Source organism: Fusarium subglutinans (genome assembly GCF_013396075.1).
Source record: "Fusarium subglutinans strain NRRL 66333 chromosome Unknown NRRL66333_c0000036, whole genome shotgun sequence".
Taxonomy (NCBI): Eukaryota; Fungi; Ascomycota; class Sordariomycetes; order Hypocreales; family Nectriaceae; genus Fusarium; species Fusarium subglutinans.
In genome coordinates this window covers 25,807-37,398 of record NW_023502099.1, presented here as the reverse complement: position 1 = coordinate 37,398, position 11,592 = coordinate 25,807, and the positions used below count along the sequence as shown (strand labels likewise).

The 11,592-nt window shown below is 49.3% G+C and overlaps 5 protein-coding genes across 5 annotated transcripts; 4 read left to right on the top strand and 1 right to left on the bottom strand.

Annotated features, from left to right (window-relative positions):
* Nucleotides 1–278: 278 nt before the first annotated feature.
* FSUBG_4032 (lipase esterase) lies at nucleotides 279–1,334 on the top strand (the record flags this gene model as incomplete). Its single annotated transcript, XM_036681978.1, has 1 exon — nucleotides 279–1,334. The coding sequence occupies one exon, from the start codon at nucleotides 279–281 to the stop codon at nucleotides 1,332–1,334; it is 1,056 nt and encodes a 351-aa protein (XP_036540339.1).
* A 280-nt stretch (nucleotides 1,335–1,614) lies between these two features.
* FSUBG_4031 (ABC1 transport) lies at nucleotides 1,615–3,113 on the bottom strand (the record flags this gene model as incomplete). Its single annotated transcript, XM_036681977.1, has 2 exons — nucleotides 1,615–2,229; nucleotides 2,280–3,113. The coding sequence occupies 2 exons, from the start codon at nucleotides 3,111–3,113 to the stop codon at nucleotides 1,615–1,617; spliced, it is 1,449 nt and encodes a 482-aa protein (XP_036540338.1).
* A 972-nt stretch (nucleotides 3,114–4,085) lies between these two features.
* Nucleotides 4,086–7,926, top strand: FSUBG_4030 (nonribosomal peptide synthetase; the record flags this gene model as incomplete). Its single annotated transcript, XM_036681976.1, has 5 exons — nucleotides 4,086–4,374; nucleotides 4,430–4,482; nucleotides 4,538–4,960; nucleotides 5,007–5,223; nucleotides 5,282–7,926. 5 exons carry the CDS (start codon nucleotides 4,086–4,088, stop codon nucleotides 7,924–7,926), a joined length of 3,627 nt encoding a protein of 1,208 aa, XP_036540337.1.
* A 918-nt stretch (nucleotides 7,927–8,844) lies between these two features.
* On the top strand, nucleotides 8,845–10,572 carry FSUBG_4029 (siderophore iron transporter mirB; the record flags this gene model as incomplete). Its single annotated transcript, XM_036681974.1, has 1 exon — nucleotides 8,845–10,572. One exon carries the CDS (start codon nucleotides 8,845–8,847, stop codon nucleotides 10,570–10,572), a length of 1,728 nt encoding a protein of 575 aa, XP_036540336.1.
* A 261-nt stretch (nucleotides 10,573–10,833) lies between these two features.
* On the top strand, nucleotides 10,834–11,512 carry FSUBG_4028 (uncharacterized protein; the record flags this gene model as incomplete). The annotated part of the gene is made up of 2 exons (XM_036681973.1): nucleotides 10,834–11,253; nucleotides 11,300–11,512. The coding sequence occupies 2 exons, from the start codon at nucleotides 10,834–10,836 to the stop codon at nucleotides 11,510–11,512; spliced, it is 633 nt and encodes a 210-aa protein (XP_036540335.1).
* Nucleotides 11,513–11,592: the final 80 nt, after the last annotated feature.

Sequence of the window (11,592 nt, the reverse complement as noted above, 5' to 3'; positions counted from 1 at the left end):
ACAGGGCGAAATCAACTCAAATCTTCTCATTCGGGGCCAGTATCCACCTGAGATTCGAATTGAACTAAGGGATGCCCATTGTTCACGAAACGCGACTTCCGGAATACAGGTGTTCGAGAATGAGACACTGCAGGCTTACACGTACCTCTTTCTCCACGTATCTTCTGTCATATCTGCCAGCTCTGTTTACCAAATAACCCATCTCAACGTACTCATAACTTGGCTGTCAAGAATCGAGCAGTGCCAATTTCTGCGAATCTTGATCATCTTTCGTCGCCATGACATACCCATTCCCATATTCACAAGCTGCTAAGCTTGACGAGAGGATCAAGATACCTCGTCCAGCATATGACCCTGACCTGGCACCACTGTTGGACTCTGCCTCGTTCCCTGAAGAATTCGACCTAAACCTGATGCGCGGAGTCGCGAGTGGCGATCAGGAATGCTCCCACGGCTCATTCATCTTCAATGCGGAGACTGTCCTGAGGGACAATCCAAACTTGAGTCATACAGAGCACTTAATTACTGGACCTGACAATAACACAATTATCTTGTCAGTGTTCGCACCTAAGGACACATCAAAGGCACCTAGGCCAGTCTTGTATCACATTCACGGTGGCGGGATGGTCAGTGGTGATAGATTCACTGCCGTCACGTCTGTGATTGATCTTCTTAAAGGGATCGATTGCGTTGTTGTCTCCGTGGAACACCGTCTTGCTCCCGAGACGCGCGCGCCTGGCCCAGCTGAAGACTGTTATGCGGGGCTTGTTTGGGTTTCCGATAATGCTTCGAGCCTTGGAATTGACCCAGCTGCCATTGTCGTGTTTGGGGTGTCAGGAGGAGGCGCCCTTGCAGCCGCTACGTGCCTTATGGCTCGTGATAGGAAGCGCCCAGCTATCCCGATCAAAGCTCAAATGCTCTACTCGCCTCTCCTGGATGACCGATGCGAGAGCCTGGCTGATCAGCAATTCGAGTACGGTAACCCTGCCAGTACAGCATGGCTTCGTGCCATTTGGGACCTCATCCTGGGTGATGCACGGGGATCGGAGCATGTTACAACGTATCAAGCGCCTGGAAGAGAGGCTGACCTTTCGAATTTGCCCGCTGCATACATCGATGCTGGAGAATGTGAAGTCTTCCGCGATGTCGCCGTTGCTTATGCTACCAAGATGTGGCGAGGCGGATCAACATGCGAACTCCATATCTGGCCCGGAGCTTGGCATGGATTTGATATGATGGACGATCCTAAGATGCCACTTATTCATATTGCTAACATGGCGAAAGCTAACTGGCTTCAGAGAGCCATGAAGAGCATTGTAGATGACAAAGTGTAGTTAAATAAAAGAATTGAAACTGTTAGCAGCGATGTAACGATTATGTCCAAGTGCGATGAAATGGTTGGTGGAATATAAGAAGACTGGGCTATAAACTTTCGCGGTACATCGTTAGAATTGAAAAGAAATCTAAAACGAAATCCAAATCAACTGAACGTTGAGCTTTGTGAAGAAATTGTCTATTGAGGAATTGAGGCGATTCTGTCTATTACTACTTGCACGGCCATGATCTTCCATCTTAGGGGCCCTTTTATATTAAACCCCTAGACTCTGTTTGCCACTATTCACCACTCACTGGTATGTCTTGACAACTCACACCGGGCCCCTTCTTGCTACATGTCTCAGCGTCTCTAGTTACGGCACATATTAGCTCCTTGAGCCACACCACTTTGTTGAAATCGTTTGGTTTACAGTCTGGGACCCTGCCGATAAATGTATGTTCCGACTTCGCCATCTTGTCATTTTGCTTGAAGTCAGCCGACATCATGAATTTTGCAAGCGCAGTCAATCTTTCTCTCTCTGCTTCTGTCAGGGACAAGGAGGTTGGTTCTTGAAGCTCAGTAAGCGGTGCATTGCTCTGAGTCTCACTGCTTTTCACCTCCAGAGTCTCCGTCCCAGCCTTTTGGCCAGACTCGTTACCGTTGGCAGACTCTTGGAAGTAGCTGGGTCGACCATTCTCGTGGATGATCTTCATGTTTAGGTCTTTTAGGTACTCTCCCTTTGGAGCACTGGTCCATTCCCCGGTTGCTGTCAGGGCAACACAGCAGTGCCACGGGGTAGTGAAGCCCGTCCTGGTGTTGAGCAAGCTCATACTAATCTTATGCTCACCAGTTGACTGATGGATAGATAGACGGAGGTGGCTAGGGAAACCGTGCTTGACAGCAGCGGCGAAGGCCTATTGGATAATTAGAGATCGGGTGAAGACATGTAATTTATGCTACTCACATAACCTCGGATCAACATCTGCTTCGCAAGATACCTCACATCCCTGCGGTATGCATTTGCTGTTCGTCCATTGCCGACTGGAAAGATATGCTTGAGATCAGATTCGAGGAACCGCCGGTACCCAAGATAAGTCATCTTGGTGTCAGGATCTTTCTCGATCTCTTGGTCAATATCGATATCGTCTTTGCCGAAGCGGTTGAGAAGAGCTCGGCGGAAATTGGTCGCATTGGCGACATAGGCAATCTCATGCATCTCCGCTGGCAGAGGAAGGTCGACCAAATCTCGGATCCTGGAAAACGATATGTGCTGGAAGCCTTTATCAGAAGCTAATTGTCGAAGTGCTTCCCCGTAGGCCCAAGTGTCACGATCGGGAATACTCAATAGGTCGTTGTAGACAACGCCATCTGAGATGATAGTGCACTGAGCGCCAGGCTGGTAGATTTGGCCAATGCGGATACACATAGTATTGAGCCGATCCAAAGCAATCTCCTCCGCTTTGTCAGGCAGTATCCCAAAGACCTTGTAGGCCTTGTTTGCTGATTTGAATGGAAATGCAGGTAGGCACATCTCGACCCTTGTCCTCGCAGCCACGAACTGGCCCACGACGGCTAGAAACTTGGGTCTACCGGCCTCGAGCCTCTCTTGGCTGTCGCTGAATTTGTTCAGGGCATATTCGAAGATAATATCCAAGATCTGGGAGGAGATCGTGTGCACAGACGGATCTGCGTTGTGCTGCTCTGCAATAGATCTTAACGTCGAGACCGCTCCCGATTTGGTAATGTTGGACTGTTCCTGGACGGAAGCATCCGAGACAATTTTGGAGGTCGCAGTCATGTTGTGTTGGTTCGCGAGGGCAGGATACGACGTTATGATCTGCATAGAGATGGGGTATGTCTCGAAACTAAGATGCGTCGAGGTAGCACGGCATCCGTGTTGTGTTTCAAGATGAACCACTTTTCGTTGATATGCTGGATTCGTGGTGGAAATATGCAGAGCGGTTAAAGTTTGAGCACGACTATAAGTTTCCAAGGATATTAAATATGAAGCCGAAAATGTGCAGGGTCAAGTCAGAAAGAGCATGGAGAACAAGAAAGTCTTGATGACCAATTCAGCCAAAGGATTCGACCGATCTGACGATAGGTATCTTGGTATTGGGGTATGTGCTGAAATGACAAGCTGCAGGAACATCAACTGACTGTGTTGAGTGTGTGAATCGATAAGCAAGGTCTCGTATTACTCACTGGCAGGGAGCTTCAGCGTGGCTGTGAGAAACTGCGCACTGAGTATCCACTTGAGGCTGATTATATGCTCACGATCCGGGGTGATGAAGCGTCGACAGGGGGAACTGAGCAAGTTACATGCATCAAGACGCTAAACAATGCGCTCAAATGTCGCGTCACCGGTTTTACACGAGGACGGCATGCATGAGCTTCTGTGCGGTGGCGTTGACCGAAAAAAAAAAAAAAAAGTTTCGTGTGAGCATGAATGAGTTCGTTTCTCATCATATTAGCACATGTTTACACGGGGGTAGTACTTGAACTCACAGGCCCTTCTGCCGAAAAGCCCTCATCTCAAGGTAATGCGGGTCCTTTGAGACTCTTTAGATTGAAGAAATAAATTACCAAAGCTCAGAATTTGTTATGATAAACTCATCTAAAGCCGCTTTGAGTTTTCTGGCACCAAGGATCAAGGTCTTGCTTGCATGTTCTTCTCGTGTCACTTTGTTAGTTCAATAGCGAGATACGGCTGACCCTGCCAAACTCACTGTGAAGTCTCTCTCTGTGTACCATTCACGCATCTTTCAGAATGATCGACACTGATTCCTCGTACGGGAGGAGACTGATTCCCCAGATACTGGATCGCTTAGCGGTGGCGGATCCAGAACGTCATGTCTACTCCATTACAAGCCTTTCCGATGGTATCCCAAAATTTAAGCATATTACTGCACAGGCCTTTGCACGGGCCGTTGACAGAACAGCGTGGTGGCTCCATAAGCACCTCAATGAAATGAATGGAGCCTCCAATGGCGATCCGGCACAGGAACATGCTGTAACAGTAACACACAAGATCCAAGCTTTGGGTTACATCGGACCTCGTAAGCACGCTGTCAGATTTTATGAATCACATACGAAGATCTCACACAAATCCAGATGACATTAGGCATGTGCTGTTGACCTATGGTGCTGTCAAGGCTGGCTGTGCTGTAAGTCATCACAGAACCCATTATCGTCCAAGCTATGCTGAATAAGTTCAAACAGGCCCTCTTTCTTTCGCCCAAGAATAACATCACCGGTGCGTTAGCTGTTCTCAATGCTTCTGATTGCAGTATTTGGGTGAAGCCCCGAGAGCAAGCAATGCTCCCCTTAGTGGAAGGCATTTTACAGGAGAAGTACATGAGGGTTCTCGAGCTCCCAAGCGTGGATGAGCTTCTGGAAGCTAAGTCAACGGAACCATTCGTGTTTAATAAGACTTTCGAGAGTGCCATAAACGAGCCATTTTGCATATTGCACACTTCGGGAACTACTGGTGTGCCAAAGCCGATTCTATGGACGCACGGCTTGATCGGTACCATGGATGCCGTGAGACTGCTGCCTCCCATCGAAGGTGATGGTGGATTGACTCCTTGGACGAATAATTGGAATGAAGGTGATAAGATCTACTCCTCCTTTCCTATGAGCCATGTAAGTGTATCCGCAGGTAACGCGAGCCAGCTAACCACGGAGTCAGGGCGCCGGTGTGATTATGGATATACTTATGCCCTCCTTGTTTAATCTTCATTGCATTCTTGGGCCCTCGGGCGTCCTTCCCAATCTCGGACTGATCGAGTCACTCACTGGCCATATCGACATATGGAGTATGGTACCTTCACTTGTGGACGAACTAGGCGAGAACCCAGAAGTTTTGGCCAAGTTCGAGTCATCCAAGTTCATTTGTGCCTCCGGTGGTCAGTAGCTTCAATCCATCTCAAATAGCCATGGACGTGAATCACTGATCTTCTTCAGGCCCCGTCAGCCCCGCCATTGTCTCCAAGGTCAATGAAGTAGTCAGGGTACTCAACCTCACAGGCACAACGGAAGGTCTCTTCATCGGCAATCTTTGGGTTCCGAGAGAAGACTGGCATTGGTTTGCCTTCCATCCCTACTCAGGTTTTGAGTTCAAAGAGGTCCAGCCTGGTGTATATGAACATTGGGTACACCGCAATGAGCACTGGGCTTTATTCCAGGGAATATTCTATACCTTCCCTGACGAGGACTCAGTCAATCTCAAGGATCTGTACATCAGACACCCGACGAATCCTAATTTCTGGGCCTTCAGTGGTAGAAGTGATGATGTTGTTGTCCTTTCCAACGGCTACAAGATCTCTCCCTTGGACACAGAGGCTTTGGTAACAACGCATCCTGCAGTCGAAGGCTGCCTTATGATCGGCACTGGGAAGCCTCAAGCAGGTCTACTGATTGAGCTCAAGGACAACAGTGAGAAGAGCAACGAGTTGTTCGACAGCATCTGGGCTATCATTGAGAGGGCAAACAACTCCACTTTCCAGAAGACTCGGCTACAAAGAGAGTATATAGCCTTCTCGGAGGCTGACAAGCCCTTCATTCGGACAGACAAACAGACCATCAAACGCCGTGCCACTCTGGATTTGTATGCAGACTTTATCGATCGCTTCTACATCTCTAGAGGTGAGGAAGCTGAGGATGAAGATTTTGACGCATTTTCGATTGACACTACGTCGATTGGCACCGTCAGAGAATCGGTCTCTCATGTTATGCGGTCTGTTTTGCCAGAGGTTGACGATTTCCCGGTCGACGAGGACGTCTTTGACCTCGGCTTGGACTCTCTTCTCGTCTTTCGAGTCATTAGAATTATCCGTGCTGTTACAGGACTTGAGGAAAAGCTTGCTCCCCGCCATCTGTATGCCCATCCAACCATAGACGAGTTTTCTGTTCAGCTTCTCAAGATATTGGAAGAAGAAAAGGCCAAGAAGATTGCTGTGGACTCATTGAGCGACACGAAGACAAGCAAACCGACAGAAACACCATGTTCAAGCATCGAGTCTGAAAAGATGGCGAAGATTGTGGCTGATCGCAAGCGGCGTCTGGGATCCAAGATGAATCCATTCGATGCTGTCAACCCCAATCACTACATGGGTCTCAACTTCTATTTCGCCCTTTCACCAGGCGTCAGCTTCGAAGAAGCCTTTGCTAAGCTACAAGCTGGCCTTTCTCGCGTATTCGAGATCATTCCCGAGCTTGATGGAAAGATGATGCTGGCCTCGGAGCATGAGTTTGGGTATAAGAAAGGCGAATATCGCATTACGATTCCTCCTCATCCGTTACCGGCCTCCTCCAAGCCGAGGCAGCTGGTGTACAAAGATCTTTCTCAGGTTCTTCCGTCATTCGGGGAGATGCGTCAAGCGGGCTTCTCGCCATCTTTGTTCAGCGATGAGCTTGTCCTGGATTGCACGCCTTTCCCTCCAATGCCAGCCGATATACTTGTCGCACAAGCCAATTTCGTTGAAGGTGGATGTATTCTGGCGGCCAACTTCATTCATACTTGTCTTGATGCTGTTGGCGTCATGGTGGCAATCAGAGCATGGGCCGAGTGCTGTCGGTATCTCGATGGCGACGAGACGGCGACGTGCGACTGGTTCGACCCTGAAAGCTTCAATCATGATCTTCCTGAGATTATTTGGGAGAAGGAAGGATATGCGAAGCCGGTTCATGAGGTCGATCCTGGCACTTGGGGCTTTCTTCCATTCACGCCCGAGATTGGCGTCGACCTGCGCAAAGGGACAGATTCTCATGATGAGAATATGGCTTCTGGAAAGTCCCGTGCTAAACAGAACACTCTCCCTCCCGCTCCTGTGTTCCCAGGAAGCTCAGTATGGCCGGCTGCTCCAAGCGAGCGATCGCTCAGCACTACAGTGTTTCTTCTTTCGGGGGAGAGTATCCATAGACTCAAGCAAGAAACCCTGGCGGATGCCGGGACCAACGGTGTTTCTACATCAGTGATTAACATTGTGCAAGCCTTTTTCTGGCGTGCATCAATCAGATCTAGATACAGAGTGGCTAAGGAGATCAGAAACCAGACCTTTCAGCCTAACGAGCTGTCAATTCTCGAAATGCCAATCGATGGTCGGCCTTACTTCTCATCACTGTTGCCATCGTCCTACATGGGCAGTTTGCTGGTGATGAATCGCCCAGTCATGCCTATCGAAACACTCTGCTCTCCCGAAACAAACATCTCACAGATTGCGCGCGTGATCCGAGAAGCGGCTGCACGAATCACACCATCACTTGTCCATGACACATTCACTCTACTGCGTTCTATGACGGACTATAGCAAGCCCGCAACAGCAAACATGGGTCTCGAGCACATGGATGCTATGATCTCCAACATGATGCTGTTTCAAACAAGCGACGTCTCGTTCGGTGGCTCATTCTTTGAAGGGGGTAGCCCGGAGGCAATGCGGCCACAGATCGAACGTGGCCATAGACGATTCCGGTTCTTGGTCATCTCTCCGATAAGAAAGGATGGTGGCGTGGAGCTCGTGCTCGGAACCTTGCCGGAGGAATTAAACATGCTCATGAGTGATGAGGAGTTCACTAAGTATGCGGTCTTGTTGGATCATAAGCGAGCTTGAGCTCTAAGGTGGGCAGTTTCGGCTATACGGAATAATCTGGGTAGTACGAGATTTATGGCAGAGGGATAGGATTTGCCTTCGATTTGTTCCAATCAACTAGCCTTGAGCCTGAGCGGCATGTTGACTTCTATCATCAACCTCAAGGGTGGAAAAACTTGGGCAAGGTTAGGATAATTCATGATAAGCTTAGGTAGCCCTTTTGACTAAACTCGGGTACACACACATTCTCTACTCGCTCCCTGTTGAAAGGTGCCCGGCTATGAATCTCAATAGCAGTTTGATTCACAAGGACAATACAGCCCTGTCATGCAGCTCAAATCAGCTTTGGTCATTACAGGGGACCCTCAAGACAACGCCACCAACAACTTGCTCATACCCGAGCAGATCCAAGCGCTAGTCCTGCACATGCAAGCTCTATCCCATCGCATGCCACGGGGATCTAGACAATCAGCTTTCAAGGCTTGGCGATACGATAACATGAAGCTACAAGGGTTGTGTGGATACCTACGATACGATAGCTGGTGGCTGGAACGACATTGTCGCTGTGTTGGTGGTTGATTTGAGAGAATTTGAGCTAAATATTGATTGGTGGGCATCAGCACGATGCTGATTCCTGTAACTCCCGTCTAACCACCCGCAAGGGTTTTTTTTGTCAATTAATTTTCTCGAGACAGAGTAGGAATGAGAAGGTATTTGTTTGGTTAGCTGTGGTTTCTTTGTCGTGACAACAGGAACATCGATCCTTTAAATGTGAAGTCGGTTTTTACACTCCTACCTCCGATCTTTTCCCTCCACAGCGACTGCCTCTCTCTTGTCAACCACCCTCCAAAACCTGTCCGGTTTCTCTTTATTCAGTCTCACTCTCTATATCCATCTTCGAGTAGCCTTGGAGCAGCTGGCGACTGTTGCTCTCCCATCATGTCCTCCACGGTCGATTCCGATACGAAAGGGCTGCATCAAGTCCACAACAAGCTCCACGATGGCCCTGAAAGAGACACAGAAAGTCCCGTCGACGACGCCGTAGATGTCAGTTTCCAGCGTGGCGTACAGAACATTGAGGCCGTTACCCTCTCGTGGTCCAGAGCCTCTCTGATGGTCGCTTTCGTCCTCATCTGGCTCGTCTACTTCGTCCAAGGTCTTGTCGCAGGTATCAGCGGTGCTTTGATCCCATATGTCACATCCGCCTTTGCGATGCACTCTCTCACGCCAACCACCAGCGTTTTGAGCTCTGTCATTGGAGGTGTCACCAATCTAAGCATCGCAAAGACTCTCGACATCTTCGGCCGACCTCAGGGCTTCTTGTTCTGCGCTACTCTTGCGACTCTTGGACTTATCATGTCGGCCGCCTGCAACAATGTTGAAGCTTATGCTGCGTCTCAGGTCTTCTACACCGTCGGCATCAATGGAGTTGGCTACAGTCTAAGCGTCTTTATCGCCGATACTACTTCTCTTCGGCACCGAGGGCTTATCCAGTCAGTTTGTGGCTCTCCCAGCATCATCACAGCATGGCTGGGTGGTCCCATCTCTACGGCATTCTTGAAGGGGGCTGGCTGGAGATGGGCCTTCGGCATGGAGAGTATCCTTGTTCCAGGCGTTACCATTCCTTTATTTGGTCTCTTCATGCATCATTACCTGAGAGCCAAGAAGCAAGGCATCATTCCTAAGCGAGAGTCGCAGGGCGTCTCTTACTACGTTCGCGAATTTGACGTTGTTGGTCTTCTCAGCCTCTCAGCTGGAGTTGCGCTTTTCCTCCTGCCATTCAATCTTTACGCCTTGCAAGCTAAAGGATTTGGCTCAACCATGATCATCTGTTTCTTTGTTTTCGGAATCCTCCTTCTAATCTTCTTCGGCATCTGGGAAAGGTTCTTCGCCAAAGTTTCTTTTATCCCCTGGAGATTTCTTCAGGATCGCACAGTTGCTGGTGCTTGCCTCCTCTCATTCACTCTCTTCTTCAGCTACATGTGCTGGGGCATGTACTTCAGCTCTATCCTCCAGGTCGTGAACAATCTCAGCGTCACAAATGCTAGCTACGTCGTATCAACATACACGGTTGGTGGTTTCCTTTTCGCCATCTTCGTCGGCATGGTGATGTCTTACACTGGCAACTATAAAGCTGTCACACTCTACGTGGCGCTTCCTCTATCCATACTCGGATCTGGCCTTATGATCTATTTCCGTCATCCCGATCAGAACATCGGCTATATCGCCATGTCTCAGATATTCATCGCCTTTGGAAGCGGCGCCATCATGATCACGGCCGAGATCGCCATTCTTGCCGCCGTCCAAGAGCAGCAGTATTTTGCCGTATCTATCGCTCTGGTCTCCATGTGTGCCAGCATTGGACAGGCCGTTGGGTTGACTGTGTCATCTGCTATCTGGCAAGATATTCTCCCCAAGAAGCTTGCGGAGTATCTCCCCGAGGAGGATCTTCCCAATCTGCCTATGATTGCGATGGACCTTGTAACCCAACTATCGTACCCCGTTGGTTCGCCGACCCGGCTGGCAATTCAGCATGCCTATGGCGATGCACATAAATACTTGTTCATTGCTGGCACCGGCGTCTGGGCCCTTGGCGTTCTTGCGGTCGTCATGTGGAAGAACATTAACATCATCAACATTAAGCAGACCAAGGGTCGGGTCGTCTAGGGCTGTCTGGCAGTGGAGGAGGGTCTGGTACAAGTTAGACCAAGTCCAGCTTGTTTTCCTGGCAATCAATGCAGCATACATATAGATCAATCTGGCGATACAGTCAGCTATCAGCCTGACATGGTATTTTAATTGACTCATTCTCGATGCTGACAAATCGCTCACCGTGGGTTGCTTAGTCTACCCCTCACTGCCGCCATAGTTCCGACTCTTACAATAAGCTGGCCGTGCTCTGATTGTAACTCGAATGAACTCTGAACCATGCCTCCTCCTACCAAGTATGCTGTCGCTTTGTTTCCCGGGTTCCAAGCCCTGGATGTGTTTGGGCCCTTGGACGTCCTAAACTTCACGTCCAAGCGTCAACCTCTCGAACTCTCACTCCTTCATACGGATCTCAATCCTGTGTCTACGCTAGAAGACGACTCTCCTGGCCGAATCGGACAAAGTGTTGTCCCAACTCATACTTATGATAATGCACCGGAAGACATTGAAGTCCTGCTCGTTCCTGGCGGGAGAGGCTCGCGAAACCCAGAAAATGTGAAAAGAGTTCGGGAATTTGTCAAGGAGAGGTACCCTAAGCTCAGGTTCCTTCTGACGGTCTGCACTGGCAGTGCCATCGTAGCCCAGTCGGGTCTACTTGATGGAAAGGAAGCAACCTCGAATAAGAGATCCTTTGACTGGGTATGTTGTACCGGTGTCAAGATGTTTTGGTACTAACCAGTAATAGGTTGAGACGCAAGGACCTAATGTCAAGTGGGTGCGAAAGGCAAGATGGGTCGTCGATGGCAATATTTGGACGTCATCTGGTATCTCAGCTGGTATTGACATGATGTATGCTTTCATTGCAGAGCAGTATGGACAGGAAATCGCAGACGACACTGCAGACGGTTCTGAGTATGTCCGCAACACGGATCCCAAATCGGACCCGTTTGCCGTCTAGCAACGTCTCGCTCCTCTAATCACAGAGGAAGGCTCTTTTTATGGCCTACTGTAGAAGCCACACTTTTCAAGTCCCTAGAG